At 38.4% G+C, this 22,308-nt stretch overlaps 2 protein-coding genes across 4 annotated transcripts; both read right to left on the bottom strand.

Moving 5' to 3' along the window:
• Nucleotides 1-970: 970 nt before the first annotated feature.
• Nucleotides 971-6,509, bottom strand: LOC122069457 (phospholipase D alpha 1-like). The gene is made up of 4 exons (XM_042633470.1): nt 6,192-6,509; nt 5,940-6,050; nt 2,367-4,269; nt 971-1,665 (listed from the first exon to the last, which is right to left on the bottom strand). The coding sequence occupies exons 2-4, from the start codon at nt 6,039-6,041 to the stop codon at nt 1,232-1,234; spliced, it is 2,439 nt and encodes an 812-aa protein (XP_042489404.1). The 5' UTR covers nt 6,042-6,050; nt 6,192-6,509; the 3' UTR covers nt 971-1,231.
• Nucleotides 6,510-10,530: 4,021 nt separating this feature from the next.
• LOC122069443 (TBC1 domain family member 13-like) lies at nt 10,531-21,131 on the bottom strand. Of its 3 annotated transcripts, none has more exons than XM_042633457.1 (9): nt 20,632-21,129; nt 20,193-20,285; nt 16,179-16,283; nt 15,878-16,045; nt 15,126-15,224; nt 14,805-14,933; nt 12,870-13,049; nt 12,561-12,677; nt 10,531-11,055 (listed from the first exon to the last, which is right to left on the bottom strand). In XM_042633457.1, exons 1-9 carry the CDS (start codon nt 20,959-20,961, stop codon nt 10,876-10,878), a joined length of 1,401 nt encoding a protein of 466 aa, XP_042489391.1. In that variant the 5' UTR covers nt 20,962-21,129; the 3' UTR covers nt 10,531-10,875. The 3 variants fall into 3 exon arrangements, with proteins under 3 accessions (XP_042489391.1, XP_042489392.1, XP_042489393.1); XM_042633458.1 differs by having other exon boundaries at nt 15,878-16,030; nt 20,632-21,128; XM_042633459.1 differs by lacking the exon at nt 15,126-15,224 and having other exon boundaries at nt 20,632-21,131.
• Between the last annotated feature and the right edge of the window lie 1,177 nt (nt 21,132-22,308).

The raw sequence follows: 22,308 nt of genomic DNA, 5'->3' as shown, positions 1-22,308 counted from the left end.
TGTAAACCCAAACCTAATTTTGGATAGTTTTGTTAACTGAAACTTTGGGTGGGCAGTTTTGTAAACCCAAACCCAATTTTGGATATTTTTGTTAACTAAAATTTTTTGTGGGTAATTTTGTAAAGGGAAGCCCAAAAGTAGATAATCATGTAATTTTTTCTAATTTTTTGGGGTAAGGAGAATCCAAAATTAATAGGAATTTGGTTTAACAGATTATTGCAACAAATCCCCTCATATTAGAAATAATAATAAGATCTCAATTCCTAAATTGTTAATGGAAAATGAGTTGAGATGCGTAGACATGACATATTTAGGGCCCACAATGAAGCTTCCTTCTACAAATCTAGGGACCCAACTCACCACCCTTATCTAATGACTTTGAAGGAAAGAGGGAGGGAGAGGGCCCACATCTTTAGCCTTTCTTCTTCAATACGCTAACAAGAAACAACACAGTTGCAACCTGCAAATCAAACAGGGAGAAACACAACAAACACGAAGCTTCCTTGTTGGAAGATGATGGCTTCAACTTTGACCAACTTGCAACTGATCATGTAGCTCTCTGTCAGAAAAAAATTAACAAATTCTAGGACCAAACCCAACTCATGATGATGAATTCCACACCACATCCTTTTGCCCACATATACTTTTATGGATTTTAAAACTCGGAACGGGCCGATTCCAATTCAACTGAGTTATCTGAGTCATGGAAAATCGGCCAAATCCAAATGAGGTAGGCTGATTCTAGCCAAACTGGGACGATTCGACTCAGAACCAACGCATGTCTACTGACACTTGCCATGTGGCATCTTGTGAAGTTTACACTTCACCTGACAATTATGAACTTCAGATCTACTAAGTTAACAGTTGAGCTCAGCTTTGGTATCAAAATCTCTGCAAGAAAAGGATTACCATTGGTTATGAAAAGAGGTGTAAAACTGGGTTCAGAATTGTTAGTTACAAGAAAATGCCATGAGTGGAAATTCTTCTTTTCATTTTCCTTCATAGACATTTAGCAAAATTTTTTACCATTTTTCTACAAATGTATCTGCAATCCCAATATAGAAACAGATAGGTGAAGCTAACAAAATACACGATGTGCAGTCACAAATCAGCAACAGAAAGCACGAAAATACTAGAACCAATCAATACGTGACTTATTACCAATACTATACTATTGCTACTGTGATGGAGGAAGATAAGTGATTATTACTCTTCAAGCAGAGAATCCCATCTATGTAGTGAGAATTGGAGGAAGAAAGTCAGATTTGGCACCAAGAATGCGAGCCTTGGTGTCAGGGAAAAATTCTGTATCAGGAAATTCGTTCACAGTTCCGTCGCTGGAAATTGCAACTGGGTAGGTGAGAAGGTGACCGGGTAGGTCACGATCCACAGACTCACTGGAGAAAATATCCCAATACTTGTCAGCAATCTTGTTCACCTTCTGCACACATTGCACACTCTCAGGCTGGAGGAAGGAATCATCAAGCATGCCAAGATGCTCATACCACAAAGCCATCCGAAAGCCATGAACCTGACCCCTGGCGGGTTTCCTAGTGGCTAGATGATATGGTTGGTAGGCTCCCATGGCTATCTCTGAGTCCCTAGCACCGTCCATTGACCTCTGGTTGATATTGGCAGAACCAATGATAATGTATTCATCATCGACTGCAAAACAAAGCATGATTTTTTTTTTTTTTTTTGGGGTGGTGGGGGGGGGGTGGGGTGGGAGTAAGTACTCAAAACATCAAATTTGATCAAAATAGGAAACCCAAAGAACTGCTGAAGTTAGACAAAATAGATACAACACAAAAGCTAAGACTCAAGTAAGTGTCTAGGTTCAGTCTAGAATTCCTGTATAACTGATTTTTGGCTAGTTCTTCGTACAAATTACTTCTCAATATGCAAAAGAGGGTCATTTGCTGCCTTCAATTGCACAAAAGGCACCCACTGCCACACACGTCAAGGCCGTGCTCAAACAACATAATATGGATCTTTCAGTCATTATGTGCAAAACATCACTTCAGTTCTTGCAATTGGTTATTTGGCACTCAAAGTATGCTTTGATAAAAATTTGATGCACTTAAACAGTGTATTTTCACTTATCTGGGTATATTTCATGATTTTTTAATCAATAAATTATAAGAAAATAGTAAAAAATGTTGAATTTCAAAACATGCAATGAAATTTTCTAAGACATCTGAAATTGGTTTGGTAAAAAGAATCAGTAAAATGGATTTTTGACGATTTTTTGAATTTTATGATTTTTTAATAGAAAAAAAATACTAATCAGAAATTAAGTACAACATAAATCTACAAATTGACAAATTCCTGCAAGTAACAGAGTGTGCATGTGCACAAGAACATACCTATCATCATCTTAGCATGAACATATATCATGAAACGCCGTGCTTTCTGAGCTCTGCCATAATCTGAATCTGGCTCTGCTTGTTCTGAAGGTTCATATTCACCACTCTTCTTCATCTCCCGGTTCCCTAAGCAGAAGAATGTCAAATAGTCCCTGAGGTCTGCCTCAATCCCCTTAGCATGGAGGGCCTGAAATATATCAGTGTACATCATTTCCATTGTCCTCCTCTGCCAATCTAATATTGCCTGAACTGATCCACTCTCTGGAATCCCTTCCGGCCACATAGGGACCACAACATAGACAGTAAACCTCTCCCCAGCTTCAATCTTACTGACAATCTTTAGTGACAATTCCTTAGGAATGAGATGCAAAGCACCAATTTCCTCAACCTTAATATCATCTGGCTTCCAGCAGAATGAGCTTCCAAGGAAATATTGATTTTCAATGTAAATGAAATTTTTTGCTCGACGAATGGCATTTATATATGCATCTTGAATGCTTCGATCAATGATGTTGTCCTTCCCACTGATAAGCCCAGCCCTGGCTGCATCCTCTGGTGTGTCAGGGAAGCCAAAGGCAGCACCACCATCGATGGATCGGAATAACTGGACATTCCATGTTTCATTGTCTTCTGAGAACATAACTGGAGACGGGGGTATAATGATGTCACCAAGGTCCCTGAGCTCAACTAGCAGGTCCTTCCCACCTTGTTTCCTCCACCTCTGCTCAAAATTGTACAAGACATCCCAAGCTACAGGACCTTCTAACCGGCAGTGAATATCATGCCAGGGCTCCCTAGGGCCACCTTTATTGATTGAAGCACCAGTACTGAAGTTGGGCTGATGGAAATCATCATGATGGGCAGTGTCCAAGGTCCTGAAAAGGGAATGGAAGGGTGAATCATACCTCCCATCACAAAGATCTATACCACCAACAAAACTCACAATGCGTCTCTTCTCTGACCCTCCACTTGGCATTGCACCATCCACCACCACAATCTTCTGGTGGTGAGTGAACATTGTTGAAATCTGCAAGTTTTGAACAATGCTCCCCCCATCATCAGGATTACGAGGGCACAACACACAGTGGACATCAGTGTCATGGAAGTAATTAGCAGTTTCTTCGTCATGGGTAGCCATCAACCCATCCTTCTTTAGCAAACCAACAGAGGTTCTATCATCCCAAACAAGCATAAGGACCCTGACACCTTCACTAGCCTTCTTCTTGAGCAGCTCCCCAAGGATAATGTCTCCTCCAGGCTTTGGCCTCCCTGAGTCCCTCACCAAGCTTATCTCAGTATACACAGACCACCCAGTTATGTAAATCATGTGCTTTGCATTAGTGATTGCATCAAAGATATCCTCCCAGCATCTATGGGGCTCATAGCTCTTGCCTCCAGAAAGAGGGATTTTTGGAATAAAGTTGTCTGGGATATGGGCATCTTGGTAAAGAGAAACTCTGCATCCCTGCCTCTGAGAGAAGAATGTGTAAGGCACCCCAGGGAATTTCCCACTTCTGATACCCCTAGCCCAACTATCGTCTTTAGTAACGTCAAAATACTGCAACTTCACATGGATCTTTGAGCCTCCATCTATAGGATTATGGTCTTTATCCAAGATTTCTACCCATCTGTCTACTTCTTCCCCACTAAAGATTTCCTCAACAGGTACGTAAGCTCTTCCAATCAGTGTTGCCCCAATGGGATTATCATCTTTGACAGTGAAGATAACATTAGAAGCCATATGAGCACAGTAAATATGAAAAGACTCATACCACCTTGGATTAACAGGTTCATTTTCTAATAATCTGGTCCGGCCAACTCTAGCTTTTTCTAGATCAATTGTTGCATACAGTTTGCTGGTCCCTTTGCCAATACCAATACTTTCTTCGATTCCCTCCCTCAGCTGCAAAATAATTTGCAGATGATAAGAATAAATCAAAAGAATGATAATAACACTTATAACAAGTCAAATTAAGAAAAAAAAGAATGGTCAGAATGTCAAATATGTAAACCTTATCAAACATTTCAAAATTTATGTTTCACCAAATGATAGAAGGTTCTCAAACAATTTCTGCCTTTCCAGTTATTCAATATGAAAATACAAAATCACAAAAACATCAATTTCACTGGGTCTCAAACTATCAAGGAAAAAGCTAACAAGACACAATCGAAGAGGTCATGTACTAGTCCTTAAAGTTTATACATTGCAATAACATACATTTACATATTTGTGAAGGGTGGAACTTTCCAAACAGCACAGAAGTCATGTATGCAAGTGGAAACCTTTCCTTGCATCGTTATCTTGAAATGTAATTTTGGATTTTATAAGCTTCACATAAAAAGTTCACTGTTTTCCAATTGTTGCATATTTAGAAACAGCAAAACATATCAGAAATTTGCAACTTTAAGAGCATGAGAAGAAAAGCAACCAGGTAATTAAGAAGGAAAAAAGAAAAGAAAGAGAGGGGGAAGGGATAACCAACAATTCAAAAAATTGTGCATTTTTTCACTGCAAACCTCTTTAATTCAGGCCTTTGATCCATAATTTATTAGAAGAGGAGATAAGCACAATGAGATCTCCATAGAAAGATAAAACAATTAAAATGTCTTGAGTAAAATGTAAATAGAGATTAACTTTTGCAGACCACAGGAAGACCATATATCTATGGCAGATTTTATGGAACTTCAATGAAATACTGAGAAAGCTAGGCCAGTTAATAAATTAGGAAGATAGGGGAAGGGGGTAAGCACTGCGTCGTTTACCCAAAAAGGGAAAGGAAACCATGGATCTAAAGATTGATTCACAATCGCCCAATTCCAGCAACTGAATGATGGGTCAGCCAATCCAATCTGACAAACTCACCGGATTCTTCACATGCAACTTCACAAAACTGGAAAAAACAGGCCGAGAGCCCATTTCTTCAGATTACTAGGTAATTTGGTCATCCCAAAAAACTCTAGAATTACCTATACTGTCCAAATCAACCAAAGACATTTGATTGATCAAATCATGTGTTTGATGGCCTGATTTTGCCAATGATAATTCGTGCTTCAATTGATTAAGCAATGTATTGCCCTAGTGTTTAATTTTGAGAACATTGCATGTAAAAGATAGTGAATCTTTTTCCATTTTTCCATGTTAATTAATAATTACAATTTAGAACAATAACATGTTATTTATTTATTTAATATTTATACATTAATTTTTGTCCTTTTTTCTGGATTTTTTTTTTTTGCCCCGATTAATAGGCCAACCCAAAGATAAACGCAAGAATCAATCACTGGTTTAAACCGCAAAATAAAACTCCTGGAAAACAAAAATAGTGCATCGATTGAACCTGGGAAACTGCAAATCTCAAATTCCATTTTGTATTTCCATTAAAAAAAAAAAAAAAGGATAAAATCAGATTTGTATTAGAATAGAAAGACCATACTAGATGTCAAAGTTTTACGCAGCGGTCTGATTCTCAGAGGACGTATCAGTAGCAACAGAAAAATATCAAATTAAAGGGGAAAAAAAACGGAAGCAAGCATGCTCTTTAATTGCAATCTTTGCAATTCAAAACATAATACCTTCCGGAAGATCGATGGGCCACCATTGCCACCTCCCGAATTCAGCCTATCCACCTCGAAGATCGTGGCATGAAGCGTTCCATGGAGAAGAATTTGCGCCATAACTAAACTCTGCAAAAAGAATTCAAAACTCAATCTCTTAGAAAGTGCCCAACTAGCCCTAATAAAAAACGAAGCAGCCACACCATACGAACTATTAATCCAAAAATATATTGAACAACCTATTCAAAGTAAAGATGATTAATTACAAACCTCACTAGAGAAACTCCGTCAAGTGATTTGAACTTGTAAGAAACGGTTCAGCAATCAGGATCCGTACTTCTTATAGAGAACTAAACTTGTCAATTTAGCTAGAGGAAAGATCCTCAACCAAACAGGAAAGATAATGTGACAATGTGAAATAGCCGAAAAGGAGATCGGGAAAAAGGATCTGAATCAGTTTCTGCAGAGCAGAAGCTTGAAGATGGAAGACAATAGAGAGAAGAAGAGTTTGCATGCAAGAGAGAGAGAGAGAGAGAGAGAGAGAGAGAGAATGTGTGAAAATGTGAAATAGCCAAAAAGGAGATCCGGAAATGATGCGACGAAAAGCCCGCGCGAAGCAAAGAGAATAATTAGATCCGATGTGTTCGAATGGAAACTAGAGACAAAGCGACACGATATATTTTCTTTCTTTTTTTTTTTTTTTTTAATCCTTCCCTTTGTCCAAAAAGGGTCGGAAATCTTAGCAGGTCTTTTAGATGGCTTTCGCTTTAAACCGTGTTTCTTAAGTATTGGTAGGGGTGTCAAACGGTGCGATTTTGATTATTCAGTTTGATTTTTATTCGATTTACATTTTAATAAGGTAAAATCAAAATCACATCGGATAAAAATAACATGAAATCATAATCATTTTCATCCTATTTCGATTTTAACGGTTTTTAATCTGTTTTTGTTCTTAGATTCACAATCAATTTACATGGGGTTAATAGTGTTATTTTAGAAAATGGTTTGCATCCTACAACTAGTGTGAATCCTACATATATTAAATTTTTTAAAGAGTTAAGACAATATGCATTCATTTTGCCAAGGACAATATACTTTCTATGTAAAAGATTACACATATTATAACTAATTAACTATGATCAAAGAAATTAAAAAATCAAAAAGTATGATTGTGTGAAAGTGAAGCTCCCTTCTCCGTTAGTACTTCCCTTTTTTTTTTCTCCCCTTTTTTCGTAGAGACCTATTGAAATTCAAAACACTTTAAGCCTTTAATACTAGGTGCCAGTTAACCATCGGTTTTTCGGTTCAGTTTGATTTCTGAATCGGAATTATGGCCTATAAAACAAAGTCGGATCAATTTACTACGGTGAGGTTCGATTCGGTTATAACCGGTCGATTTTGGTTTATATAAACGGTTTCGATTATGTATTGACACTCTTAAGCATTGGCATCGAATCGATTGTATCGATATCGATTTTAACAAGATTGATATTAATATCCGATCGTAAAACAATATCAACAGATGCTAATATCAATACCGATAAGAGATCGGAATCAGTCTACATTGGATCGTCTCTCCTTTAAAGAAATTTTTTTTTGACGGTTTTACTGTTGGTTCATGCGGTTCTACGGATATGGGATCGGTCGAGTATCGAAACCGGCCTGTGCAGCTTTCTAAGTTGGTTGATATAGCCGATCCGAGACAATATCGGCCACGTAAACGATGTTGATTTTTATCGATACGGATGGCTAATACCGATACAGATTCCAAAAACCATGAGCACGCACGACGTGAGGTTTGGCTGGTGGTGCATTTAAGTATGTCATATACTAATTAAATGACGATTTGACATTAATTTTCCTTAAAACAATTAGGAAAAATTACATGATTACTCACTTTTGGGTTTCCCTTTACAAAATTACCCACAAAAAGTTTTGGTTAACAAAAATATCCAAAATTAGGTTTGGGTTTACAAAACTACCCAAAACAGTGATTCTCCTTCGTCTGCCTATTTGTTTTGTCATTTTTACCCCTGGCCAAGGTTGTAGCATGGCTTGATGGAGGCCGAGGTGGCAGCCCGCCCTGATGGAAGCCGAGGTGATAGCGCGGCCTGATGGAGGCCGAGGTGGTAGCCCGCGCTCCACCTCTGCCTCCGTAAAGCCGTGCTGAACCTAGGCCTCCATCAGGCCGCGCTCCATCTCTGCCTTCGTAAAGCCGTGCTGAACCTAGGCCTCCATCAGGCCGTGCTTCACCTCGGCCTCCGTCAGGCCGGGCTGCCACCTCAGCCTCCGTCAGGCCGGGCTGCCACCTCGGCCTCCATCAGGCCGTGCTACAATCTTGGCCAGGGGTAAAAATGACAAAACAATTAGGCAGAGGAAGGAGAATCACTGTTTTAGGTAGTTTTGTAAACCCAACCCTAATTTTGGATATTTTTGTTGACCAAAACTTTTTGTGGGTAATTTTGTAAAGGGAAACCCAAAAGTGGGTAATCATGTAATTCTCCCAAACAATTACTCTCTACTGGAAAGAAAAGTCAGTGAGATGAACGGTTAGGATTTTCCAATAAGACATGCCATTCGAATTTTGATTGGTCTACGAAGGGAAGATGAATCACTCTATCCCCCACCAGATAGATCACGCAAAAGCTTAGAGCACGAGGAGTCCATGCGTCGGCAAGTCGGCAACCCGGCAACCAGCAGCATACGCGGAAGTGCAAGTGCTTGACAAGTACGTGGTTTTAAGGGGGTGGGGCCGGCAGGCCTATTTACAAAAAAATAAAATAAAATAAGGACCATTTATATTTACTCCTGTCTATATACCCTCGTGATTCCTATCGAGTGGATATAATGAATTAGGGATGCCGATTAGCTGGGCCAGATTTGTTTTGGTAGGGCCTACTCAGTTCCGCTCCCTATTAATTTAAAGGGCCCGCTGGTCAATTGCCGGCTCATAATTCGGGCTCATGGTAATCAGATCAAACGGGTTAATTGGTCCATTTCACAAAAAGGAAAATGACTCTTCTGTTGGTGTATGATGTCTTGTATTCCGTCACAGTTTAATTCAGGGAGTACTGGTGCATCACCTAGATAGGCAGGACGGCGGTCCCGTTCGAATTTTTTATTTGAGGGCAATTGTGTACTTTCCGGATTAGGGTTTTTTCGCTATATATATGTAGCGAGGGTTTCTTTCTCTGTAATGCAAGCAATACTGAGAGGTGTGAGGACGAGCGCTATAACCCTATTCTCCATTGATAGTGAAGCGAGATCTCATCTCACCGGGGACGTAGGCAACCTTGCCGAACCTCGTAAAATTCGTGTGCATTGTTTGTTTTGTTTTTTCATTATCTTCGACATCGTTTTAGGATTGCGTTTCTACATCTTATGTTCTGTGGTTATCCTCTTGTATGCTCACAATGGCCTCCCACACACATGGAACCGCACTCCCTTAAGATGAAACACTTCCCTATAAATAAATGGGAATAAATAATACTCACAACTGCTCCCCTCATCATGGAAAGTGGAAACTCCATATAACGAAGGAAATAATCCAAAATTAAAATCAAAACACGGAACTATACGATTCAAAAGTGGGTTGTAGAATTCAATTGGGATTCCAATCAAGCAATAAATACCCATAAAAAGAATGAAACGGAGATTCTCATTTTTGGGGAAAGTTTCAATTAATTCTCTAAACTTTCCTCCAATGATTACTTGAGAAGAAAGTTTTCCTTCACCCACCATCTTAGGGTTTATGAATTCCTAGAATTCTAGCATATTCCCATAATGCACTTCCGATACCCCCTATGCATCTGAGGTGCCACGATGGCCTTAGGAAAACACAGTCCACCCAAATTCCTCCATCAAGAATCTATATTTTGATTGATTACCCCAGCCCCTCTCTCTTGATACTTTAGAATACCTATTGAGCAGGGTAACGGTCTTTCCTTATCCCATTTGGACTCTCTTTCAATTTATTAATGTGGCTGAATAGTATGGCTGAGTAGCACCACTACGTAATATGGTAATCCTAGTATGTAGTTGGGGATACGAATCTTTTACCATCCAAAGCATACTACTTAGTTAATGGTATATTTGACCTTCTATGTAGCATTTTAATTGCCAAATATGTAACCGTTTTTTTCATTTTCAAATAGATATATACTCCCTAGCTCTATATAAAGTCAAATTGAAAGATTTTTGCCTACCTTCTCTTAGATCTTAGTAACATGCCATCATTGGATATTGGTGAGAATCCTCCTGTGCTTGGTGTCTTCTCTTTTGAGATTTGATTGCAGAGACAATATAAAAGCCCAACCCAAATCCAATCCGTAATTTTTCATTCTCAGTCAATCTCTTTCCTATTTCTTCTCTCAAATCTTGCCTTCTTAATAGGACGTGACAAAGTGTCAAAATGGAAAGAGGGGCTAGAGTAATTTAAGCTCATATTAACCCAAGCAATCAACTTTGGAAGCCATAAGACACACCCAGCAAAGGCAGGAGATAATCAACTTTGGTGAAATATAGAGAGATTCTTGGATTTCATTCAATAATACCAAAAACTTCTAAAAGTAGATAAATGTCTTCCAAATGGAATTATCACAAAAAAGTATAGCAAACTCAACCTATGAAAAACTCCATTGCTTATGTCTCACATTGCATAGAATGAGGTACACAAATTTAGTCACCTCTGTATGCTTTTCATGTGGCAAACTCCATTAGTTTTATGTCTCAAGTTGCATTTTCACTTCAACAAAATCATTCATCCAACCACAGTCAGTAAAAATGTTCAATCAGATGGTCACAAGTATGTATGTAATTTAAGCTCATATTAGCCCAAGTGATAGAACTGGACAACCATGTCAGGCATAGAGAGGAGATACTCTTTAAGTCTCTCTATGCTTGATATTGCTTAAAAAAGGCAATCAGCTGTCAACTATGTACATAAACAATGAGTTTATGGAGACAATTGGAAGGATGATGTGTCAGGAGTCAACTCTTGAGCTACTTGTAGGAGGTGCTCAATGTTGATTTCAGGATAGTGTTGAAGAAGCTTTAAATTAGCCATAAAATCACCACTCAAAAGCCTGCTTTTCACACACAACAGCATAGCACAACAAACTCGGAGCAACATTTCCTGTTAATCAAGGCATTCCGTTTGAATCAGTATTCCATTAATGCACTAGGCAGAAAAGAAATAAAGCAATGCTTAGAGAAGAATTACAAAAGACATAAGTTGAGCATTATGGCTTGAAAAGAAAATGATCTCAGATGAACACCTGGACCATGCATAAAATAGAAAAGGTAAAATAAATGCACCTACCGACTTGAAAAATACACGGATAAAAAGGAAACTGAGAAATGTGCACAAAGAATCAATGACACACACACATACAAGAGAAATTTGTGTTATGTCTGTTCGATTATGACCACAGAATAGGTGATCAAAATGGTTGAGAGAAACTAACTAAGAAGAGAAGAAGAAAAGGAGGGGGAGATGAAGGTTTCAGAAGACAGATGTATGGCCTCTCACTCTCAATGTGAGCAGTGAAAATTGTATATTTACTTTAAAATAATGAAGAACCCCTTAACTTTATAAACCCCAAGGAGTAGCTGAGTTGGTAAGGGACCTTCGCCTCATGAAGCATGTGGTTCTGAGTTCGACTCCTCTTACCTCCTTGGGGCCACTCACACAGGGGTGTTTAGGGCTCTTCACTGCTTTCAGTGAAAGTAGAATGGTTCTCATTCAACACAGTATGACCCGATTCCTACGGTTGTGGGGTCAGTATGGACCCACGGGAATAGTCAGGCCGAAGGCCTGGATACCCGTCGTTAGCAACAAAAAAAAAATGAAGAACAACATGCACATACATGGTACAAAGATATACATGGGCAGTTTCCTCTTGAAAGGAAACTCTGCAATACAACAAACAAGGAATATTTTAGCGATCTACATTGCAACAACTACAACAACAACAACAGTATTCACTGAATGGAGGCACATAGAGCCATTAATGACTCAGTAGATTTTTACTGCTGAGGTGGCAATAGGGAGAAGTGAGCTGCAGAAGATATGTTTACAACAAAGAAAGAAGATGACAAATGATAATTCTGAATATACAGATAAATATAACCATCTGAAGATATACTCCTAGACATGTATGGCATCCGAATTCATTCAACAAACACTTAATATATTCAGGTAGGCTACTCACGAGCTTCACTATGTTTCTTATTGTATGCATTTTTTTGTTTTTTTCCCCCAGAAAAAGCACTCTGACATGCAAGATACTAATTTTGTAACACTGAAATGTTCTATTGATTGACCATAACCCTAAACAACTCTATGGGTGGTGCAATGTCATGTCTCAGTGTTTCATTACTGTAACACATTTCTTTTGGAAATTAGTTAAGTACTAAAAACAATGCAGACTTGTAATGTGGAAAAACTTCTGTTTATTCAGGACATTGATGTTTAGCCAGGAATGGAGGTATGTCAATGCCCTGAAAATCACGTTGATTCAGAATGATAGGTCAAATCTGCAAACCCATGCCAAGTCTAGTGTTTCAGAGTATCTGATGATAAAGCGAATTACATCCACCATGTGTGTGTGTGTCTGAGAGAGAGAGAGAGAGAGAGACCTGAACACCAAAAGGATTACTTAATAGGGAATCCCATATCCTCAAGATGGAATTAAAATTGAATTCCTGGGTTAACAACAGTGTAATCCACCTGAATGCATAGAACTGCGGATTAACCTGCCAAATGGGACAAATGAATCAGTTCTCTATACATCAGTAACATGAATCTGATGACAAGATTAATAGGTGTATGAGATGTAATTTGGGGTTTGAACATTGCTTGAAGACTATTTGCAATCAGTACATAGTGGAGTGCTATTTGCACTATTTTCAACATACATTGATGCTCTTTAGAGACTATATGCTCACCTTATTGGAGATCTCTAGATGTCTCCACAGCTCTTCGCTGTTGGCTTTCAATAATTCGGACAAGCGGGAAAGAGTGGAGAGGATTCCCACAGAGCTATTATCTAATTGTTGGCAGAAGTGATCAACAGAGTCACTCAATAGTCGAACAAAACAGGCGAAACTATCTGCTTCTGCATTTGACTGCAGAGGAGAACACAAGTAAATATCTGTATCCAGTTTTAGAAGCATCAGAAATATGAACTACACGTTTAGAAAATGTAATATTAGGTGTCAAACCCTAATCTGCAAACAGAGTTGAATTAACCATTAAAATTACTATTTTTTACTGTAAACTAAGGAATATTGGAGTGTCTTTCAAAAGAAAAGCTTCACTGTGTTCCTTAGACACAGTCATAGTAGTCATGGCATCTAGGCGACCCAAGGCGTTGGAGCAGGCCTAGAAGCAAGGCGGCACTAACAAGGCAACCAAGGCGACTAAGGCAAATATGGACACAATAATGTCCATAATATTTTGGAAGATTCGGTTGCAATCACCAAATAATCCTTTCATGGTGATCAAAACTCAAATATTTCAGCGATTTAGATGGAAATCCTAAATATTATAGGACTATTTGAATCTGATGAAAGTTTCAAATTAATTCACCAAAATATTTCAATTTTGATCATTAATGAAATCAAAACTAAATCCTGAGTTCAGCATACAGATGAAACATTCAATCATTTGATGAGTCTTAGCTGGGCTATTTCCAGGGTTATATCATTCTGATAGGGTAATAGTGACCAGTTGATCTTCAATCTTTTCTCTTCATCCTATTTTATCTGGATCTTTGCTTCACTACCAAGAGAATTTCAAAGATTGGACAAAGTTATATGATGGGAGATGGTCCATATCCCAAAACCATGAAAGGAATGAACATAAAACTTATCATTACAACCATCTAAGGAAGCCAATCTTGGGAAATGAGGTTCCCCAAGAACATTTTAGCTAAATATATATGTGCTTGTGCGCTCCCAACATCTCAACACATATAAGTAGTGATGTCTAAGTAATAACTGTTATGTTACCTTACTATGGTTGTATTATCTTAATATTATCAAAGGAGGTAAGTCATTTTCTTTGCATAGTCTGAACATTAATTTAAAGCATTTGACAATAGTAATAAAATTGTTGGAAAAAATGCTGGGAAATATCAACAAAAGCGGATAATGGTCGAATGAAGTCCACCGTCTTACAGCATAATTTTTTATTTTTTTTTTCTGGTGCCCACTTTTCTTTATTCTTTTTAGGTTAATTTGGAGCCTTACTTTGTAACCCAATGTGGGGTGCTTTTTGAAATAACAGAAATCTTTTTATTTCATGGTGACAACCCTTTAGTGTAAAAGGAAATACAGCGACAGTTCCATTTGCATTTGGAAGGAAAAAAAAAGTCAAAGAAAGAAGAAATTTTTGAGCAGAGCTGTCTTGATTTATCAACACCCTATGGTAGATTGGGCAATAAGAAGAAAGGTAATTAGAGAGGCCACCCGGAAAAGCACTTGGAGATTATTATCTTTTATTTGTGTGGAGTTGGACCAGTAATAATTAAATTCTGTGTGGAGTTGGACCGGTGATAGTTAAGTTCTGTATATATGAGAAAATATGAATAACATGCAGCTCATAGCCTCATACGCTACATATTGCATATAGTACAGTAGAACAAGGAAACAAGAACACTTGGAGAGTGCAGTACAAATACTTCATCAGAATTACACATAAAATCAAAAGATAAAAGTGACCGATCCTTACAGGATTTTGCTTGTCACTGTCACAGCTACAATACATATTGCACATAATAGTACAGTAGAATGATGAAACAAGAACACTTGGAGAGTGCAGTACAAATACTTCATCAGAATTACACATAAAATCAAAAGATGAAAGTGACCAATGCTTACAGAATTTTGCTTGTCGCTGTCACTGATAAACACATAGTATAACGGGGCCAAGACTTCATTCATTCCTTGCACATAACGGATTGCAGGGTTTAGTTTTGCGAATAGGAGGAGAACATTTCTCATTGCTTCCTGTGCATGAAACACAATGCAATCCAGCCCTGTCAGAGAAAAGCATCTCCATTTCTATATGTTTCTCTGTTCTTTTAAAACAAATAAAGATGATCCTATAAAGAAGAGGGGAAAAAGACAAAGAAGAGTACTAGATGAGTTAATCCAGCTGATATAAATCCCACTTCAACATGAGAAAGAAAATGTGGTTACCCTATTTTTTCGGCTAAATGATGAGTCCCCTGAGAAGAATTTCATATCTGGGTGAGTGCGTACCAAATCACGGTCAATCTGCTCTGCAATTTCTGAATCCTAGAAATCACAGGCATATGCTCAAATTAGCATTGAGTAAATCCAAGCCCCAAGGGGTTGTTAGGGGAAATCTCAGTACATCCTCTTATCCCAAAGCTCGAGCTGTAAAGTAAGGGCAACAATAATGTATTTCAACACAACACCCCCCCCCGGACAAGTACAAGCCTATTAACACGGCCCTGCTCATGACACACACTCACGCATAAACACCATCACGTGGGGGTTCAACCAAAAACCTTAAGGCATTAGGTGGAGATGGCCCAAGGGTATACTGAGACACATCCAAGGTCCCAAATAACCGATGTTCGACTATACTTCTATAACTCCCAACATCTCAATACTCCCCTTCATATTTCGCTTCGGCATACATGTGGATATAACTTTTAAGGACAAAAAATGGACCTAACATGTTACCCCCGCATGTGCAGGCCGGTACACGTGGCCTTGCACATGACGCACTCACTTGGAAACACCATCACATAGCACCAAAGGGAGAAAGTGTTACGGAACCCCATTGCACTTCCCAGGGATTGAACACTCCACCTCCCCACTCTGATACCATGTTACAACTACTTATCCCAAATTTTCAAGCTGTTTAAGTAAGGGAAACAACAATGTATATCAACCAAGATATCTGTGGAGATTCCATTTACCTTGAAATACTGATGCCAAACACTAGCCTTACAACTACTCAAAGGGTGGTCTTCATGAGAAATCTCATGTCTCTTTAGCATTCCATCCTTATCATTGTCGACTTTTGGCTCACAAGAAGCAAAAGCTTCATCCTTTCTTCTTGTGACCTCTGACTGGCCAGAATTAAGCTTTAATAAGAACATGCTAACTATAAGTAATGCAAACAAAACACAAAGAGATTAAAAACATCAAGAATATAGAAATAACCGATATTCATTCCTAGCATTTGGAAATGATAAAATAAGTTCAGTAATATCTTACAGGACTTAAGAGCAGCTCCTCTTTTAGTTTAGCATATTTTGATCGATTTGCAAGCAACTCCCCTTCCCATAGATCACGAGAGGCAGGCAAGTAACCCAACAGTAGCTGCTTGTTTACAACAGAATTAGTACAAAGGTTCCAGAAAAAAATTTATATATATATATATATCTATATATATCATACATTCAATTACTATAAATAATTCATGATTTTACCCTGGTGACATGGTGACTTTTCAGTGTCTACGGAGCATTGAAGAGAATTGATTATCTATCAACATTTATCTGCGAAACTTGTTTCTATCATCATGGTGGAGAAGTTAAGGAATTGTTGTTTTCTTTGAGGAAACTCCAAGAAGAACCAAAACAGGCTGAAATTCATGCAGCTCTGCTATGCACTTGAAAATTTAAGCCTAGAACCTAGCAATGCAATGAAAACATCAACCACCTCAATGTGGTTGGGCCTGGGGTCACTGATTCATGTGGCTAGGCTGGGCTAAGTTAAACCAGCTATAAACACATTAATCTTAAAATCACATTAAATAAAACTAATGTAGAACATGACCAAAACTGTTGCTTAGTGGTATGGTGGCTACATTAAATGAAACAGTGAAAAGTTAAGAATTCAAGTCTCATTAATAGCTTGTAGGTTGTGTTATTTTCTTTTACACACTAAATAAAGCCAATGTAGAACATGCCCACTAAACTCTCCTTGGTTCCAAATCCCCTTTGGAAACCTCGTCTCCTCAGGTTTTTTGTTTTCTTTCTTCCTCCCAAGGTGTTTGTGTGTATAAAAGTCTGCCCGGACTAAACTTCACCCCAACCCCAAGGCCCTCAAATGCCTTTTTTCTTGGGTATTCCTCCACTACACATTAAATGAAACAGTGAAAAGTTGAGAGTTCAAGTCTCATTAATAGCTTGTAGGTTGTGTTAGTTTCTTTTACACACTAAATAAAGCTAATGTAGAACATGCCCACTAAACTCCTTCGTTCCAAATCCCCTTTGGAAACCTTATCTCCTCAGGTTTTTTGTTTTCTCTCTTCCCCCCAAGGTGTTTGGGTGTGTAAAAGTCTGCCTGGACTAAACCTGACCTCAACCCCATGGCCCTCAAATGCCTTTTTTCTTGGGTATTCCTCCACTACAAAAGGCTATAAGTGCTACTATCCCTCTTTCCGCAGGCGACTTCTCTCCAAAGATGACAACTTCTTTGAATCTGTACCTTACTTTTCATCACCATTCTCTTCAATGGGAGAATAGTAAGAGTGAAAAGGCTGCTGACATCACCCCCTTTTCTTCCCCCTTGCCTATTCCTCCATTTCTGTTTGACGTTAGGAAACACAAAGAAGTGGATGTTGTTAATATCGGTGGTCATTCAGGTGTTGGTTTTGGTAATGAGAAGGAGTTACTTGTGTACAAAAGAAAGGGAAAGAAGGCATGCAGAAGGCATGCCAAGAGTCCTCCTTGGATCCTCATCCTAAGATCCACCTTCCTCAGTCAGGTGACATTCCTTCCCTTCCTTTTGAGTTAGATCTTCTCATTGCTATTCAAAAGGGAAAGAGAGTTTGCACTAATCTTATAGCCCAATTTGTTCCCTATGATGCTATTTCTCCTATAGGTGTTGTCTTTTTTATTACTCTTTCCTCCACTTCCATTCCCAAGAATGTCTCTGAGGCCATGTCTGACCCAAAGTGGAAGCAAGACTTGTCTAAGGCAATAATGAAACTTGAAAAGAACTGTGCTTGGAAGCTGGTTGATCATCCTAGGAGGAGGTTCCAGTTGGATGCAAATGGGTCTACACAATTAAGTACCGATCAGATAGTGATGTTAATAGATATAAGGCCAAGTTGGTGGCCGAAGGGTACAATACCATCCTATGCACTTAACTGTACAAGTGAAAATTTTGGGCACATAAAGAGGGAGTGCCTGAAACAAGGAAAGAAGAATGCATATTCTTCTAAAGGTATCGATATATTGTTTCTTGTGATGAACAGAATTTAGAGTCTAGAAGTTCTTTTCATATTTGCTCCAATAGGAAATTATTTGACAAGTTCTAAGAGACTAAAAGAAGTGTGTCACTTGGTGATGGATTTAGTTGTGACACTAGGGTGTAGGAATGGTGAAGATTAAAATGTTTCATGGAGCAGTTCGCACTCTTGGTGATGTGAAATATATCTCAGAAATGCATAGAAATATAATCTCCATTAGTCAATTGGACTTTAAGTGGTTTAAGACTTCAATTACAAATGGAGCAATGAAGTTCTCATGTGAAGGTCTTGTCATGATCAAAGGAGAAGAATGTAAGGGTTGTATCAATTGTTGGGGAGTACAATGGTTGATCGTATTCCCATGACCCCAATGAGTAAATGGAAACGGAGTGTACGAGTTAGAAGGAACATGTGCGAGGTTTCTTTTGTTGAAAATATAGAGAAATGATCAAGTAGTTTGATTTTTCCAAATGTCTACATGTGGCTACTATAAAAGCCAAAGTGGAGATTGTTGGGTTTGGTGGTTTTTATCTAGACCAGTTAATGGGGTTGGTTCAATGTTCTAGTTGGATTGTCCACTAGAGTGGGGAAGATGAAGAATCTTCAAGGGACTTGGGTTTCGGAATCAAATAGAAATTGTTGTACTATTTTTCTTCTCTTGTTCTTCGTGAAAGTTTTATCTTACTCCGTGGATGTAGGTGGTTTTACCGAACCACATAAATCTCATCTTTTGTGTATGCTAGTTGTTTTTCTCTTTAGTGCTCGTTGTTCCTAAACATACGTTAATGTGTGGCATATACGATTTCATAAGGTGTTCACATCAGAAACATAATGTTGTTTCCAAACCCCCCCCCCCAAAAAAAAAAAAACATTTTTTCCTTAGGTGATAGGTCAAAAACCATCAGGAAAAATCCAGGCTTTGAAAATTTCACTTGCTAATGGACTTATGAAACTAATTTATCTTTCTGCAACTGCTTTTGGAGGAAGAACAAAACTTTATGGAAGCTCATTGTTATCCACTTGCATATAAGATTCTATGGTCACGGGTGAAGAAGAAGGGTTTTAGGGAGAAATAGTCCTGAAGCTGTTATATTTTCTGCTCTACAAGTTCAATATCATACCTTTGATTTCACCCTTAATGGTTGTATAATCTGAGAAGAACGTTGCAGAAAAGAGGAATCTGTAACTCTGGTTGCTTTCCAAATTGCAAATATCCTGTGGCATGGTTTAAAGCCTAGTCTTGAAAAAAGACAGGTCCAGACAACTTCAGACCCATCCAGTTGGTTTTAGTGATTCAATTGAATCAGAATTGTTTCTTGAAGTGTTGAAAATCATCTAAAATTATTTTATAAGAAGTTTATTCCTCAAGAATTAATTGGTGAGCTTTCAACTATTTGAAGAGGTTGTGAGTCTCTAATATCGATAATGGAAACTGAGCTTGGTTCCCCAATGACTTTTAACCTTGCAGAAGTAATAATGAAATTGCGGAAAATAAGAAGTTATTCAGCATTTCATTGGGGATTCTACACCCTAACCAATTATTGTTCTGGTAGAACACTACCTTCTATATTGGTACTGACGGTCACATTGCAATGTTTATGGACAATGCAAGGTGACATTTAAGTTTCTATCTACAGTTGGAGAGTAGTCATATTCAAGCATTGGCAATCATAAATAATTTGCAAATCCTTTGTGATTAAATCAGAAACTAATCCATTATGGTAGGTATGCTTTCGCTAAATTTCCAAGTTGGAACTCTCGACTATACAAAAAAGCAAACAAGGTGCATTTTCATCTTTGAAAAATTTACACATTATTGAAACTTGACTAGTGACTCTTAATAGGTTAAATTATAACATAGTCAGTATATTACTCAACTATACACAATTGAACACAGACAAGATAAATAGTAAATGAAAGTAGAATCACTCTACATCCTCAGTCAAACATTACCCATACGAAAAGTTCTTTCCCAATAAAAAAAATTAAAGACATTCCAGTAAACAATAACCGAGACAGTGAAATCTAACCTTCCAAACTCTTGCACGCAGACCTCCTCCATCAGGGAGACCGGAACTAGCAATCCTTTGCAATCTTTCCAAGTTTATAACCTTCTGAGACAGCTAATCAATAAAACAAACCACGTAAGAGAAAAATAGAATCAAAAGAAAAACTATGAGACTAAAATAAAATAAATAAACAGTAAACCTAAAATGATTCAAATAGAATATCTGAATTTCAAACCACGCGTCATCCCAACTTCGTCCAAAAACTACATAGATTTCAGAATCCTACTAAGGAAATACGAAGATCCATGGAAACATAGAATCTGCATCTAGTCAGAGTACTGATTCACCAAATGAACAGGGAACTACAAGAATCAAACTAATTACATTCTTCCAAGTCGAAACTAATTTCCCCAATTCCTGCATAGCACCAAAGAACTTAAAAAATAAAATAAAATCCAACCTCAAACTCCAATTCGGACCTCTTCTCATCTTCTGCAATGATTTCAGAAACAGAAACTTGCGCTTCAACCTCCCTGCAGGTTTTCCATTGGTTCGTCAAATCAAAATCCCCATCAGTCTTCTCTTCGTCATCATTTTCGTGCTCTGATTCAGATCTATTAAAATGGAGTGTTTCGAGCTCCTTTCCAGGCTCGAAGCGTAAACTCGAGCCTTCACCATCGTTTTCCCTGTGTTCCAAGCTAGCTACTAAACTGCCGAGCAGATCAGGAAGGACTCGTTTGTGTTTCTCAGATATCATAAGCTTTCCTTTTGGCATCGTTGAACAAGCCATGCATGTTCAAGGTAAAAAACGACGACGACTCTCTTGAACCAGATAGGATTGTCCGTACGCTTCCATGGAAGCTCTGGAGATGAGAAGAGCGAAGAAGAAGACTACTCTGGCTAAACGAAACCATGCCTCGCGCGCTTCTCTCCCCCTCCCTCTTTCTCTCTCTATCTTCGAAAAAGAACGGTAGTTAACGGTTGAATGGTAGGAATTAGGAAATAGGAATCGAAGAGCCTCTTTTAAAAAAATAAAAAATAAATCGAAAAGCACATTATTTGGGCCCTGAGGTACTAGAATGGTTACTCTTTCAACCTATAGTTTTGCCGCCTAAATTGCTTAGGAAGATATCAAATCTATACTCTTCGGCATCGAACCTTGAAAAAAAAAAAAAAAAAAGCATTGAACCATTCTTATTGGACGGTAATGATTGAAGAATGTTTCTTTTTTAGTTCGGTGGAAATGATTGAAATATGTTACATTTATAAAATATAAGCCTAAAACGAAGTGTAGCCCTCCGACTTGACACAGAGATGGGAAAAATTATCGCTCTATCCTTTATAAAGGCAAAAATCATACCCTAATTGATGCTTCCATGTGCGCTCTCATTGGCCCTCGTGTACTAGGAGTAAGAGTCATGTTGCCTGTCGAGACCCTCTCCCATTTATAAAGGGATAAAGAAGTCGGAAAAGTTGCATGGCCTTACACCTGGATACATGGGAGGATGAAATGACTACTTTACCCCCGTGAAAGGTAAAAATCCCTTCGTTGTTGATGCTTCTACGTGCACTCTCATTGGTCCTCGTGCTAGCATAGGGATCACACTGCCTTTTAGGGAACCTCTCTCATTTATAGTGGGAAATGTTTTATGTGGGTAAGTGTGGCCTCTGCGCCTAGACACATGGGGTGAAATGACCAGCCCACCTCTATGAAAGGGAAAATGACTCATCTATGGATGCTTCCTCGTGCACTCCCATTGACCCTAAAACATGTGTAAGAACTGCACTTCCCTAGAGGAAACATTTCCCCTTTTATAAATTAGGAAGTGTCCCATTTTATCGGATGTCTCCGAAGAGTCATAAGGTGAAAATGATTGAAGTATGTTACGTTTATAAAATATAAGCCTGAAATGAAGTGTGGCCCTCCGACTTGACACAGAGGTCAGAGAAATTATCACTTTATCCCTTATAAAGGAAAAATCATGCCCCCATTGATGCTTTCATGTGCTCTCTTATTGGTCCTCGTGTACTAGAAGTAGGGGCCAAGTTGCCTGTCGAGGAACCCTCTCCCATTTATAAAGGGATAAAGAAGTCGGAAAAGCAGCATGGCCTTACACTTAGATACATGAGAGGATAA

Source organism: Macadamia integrifolia, unplaced genomic scaffold (genome assembly GCF_013358625.1).
Source record: "Macadamia integrifolia cultivar HAES 741 unplaced genomic scaffold, SCU_Mint_v3 scaffold621, whole genome shotgun sequence".
NCBI classification, from domain to species: Eukaryota; Viridiplantae; Streptophyta; class Magnoliopsida; order Proteales; family Proteaceae; genus Macadamia; species Macadamia integrifolia.
This window is presented reverse-complemented; position numbering and strand designations above follow the sequence as displayed.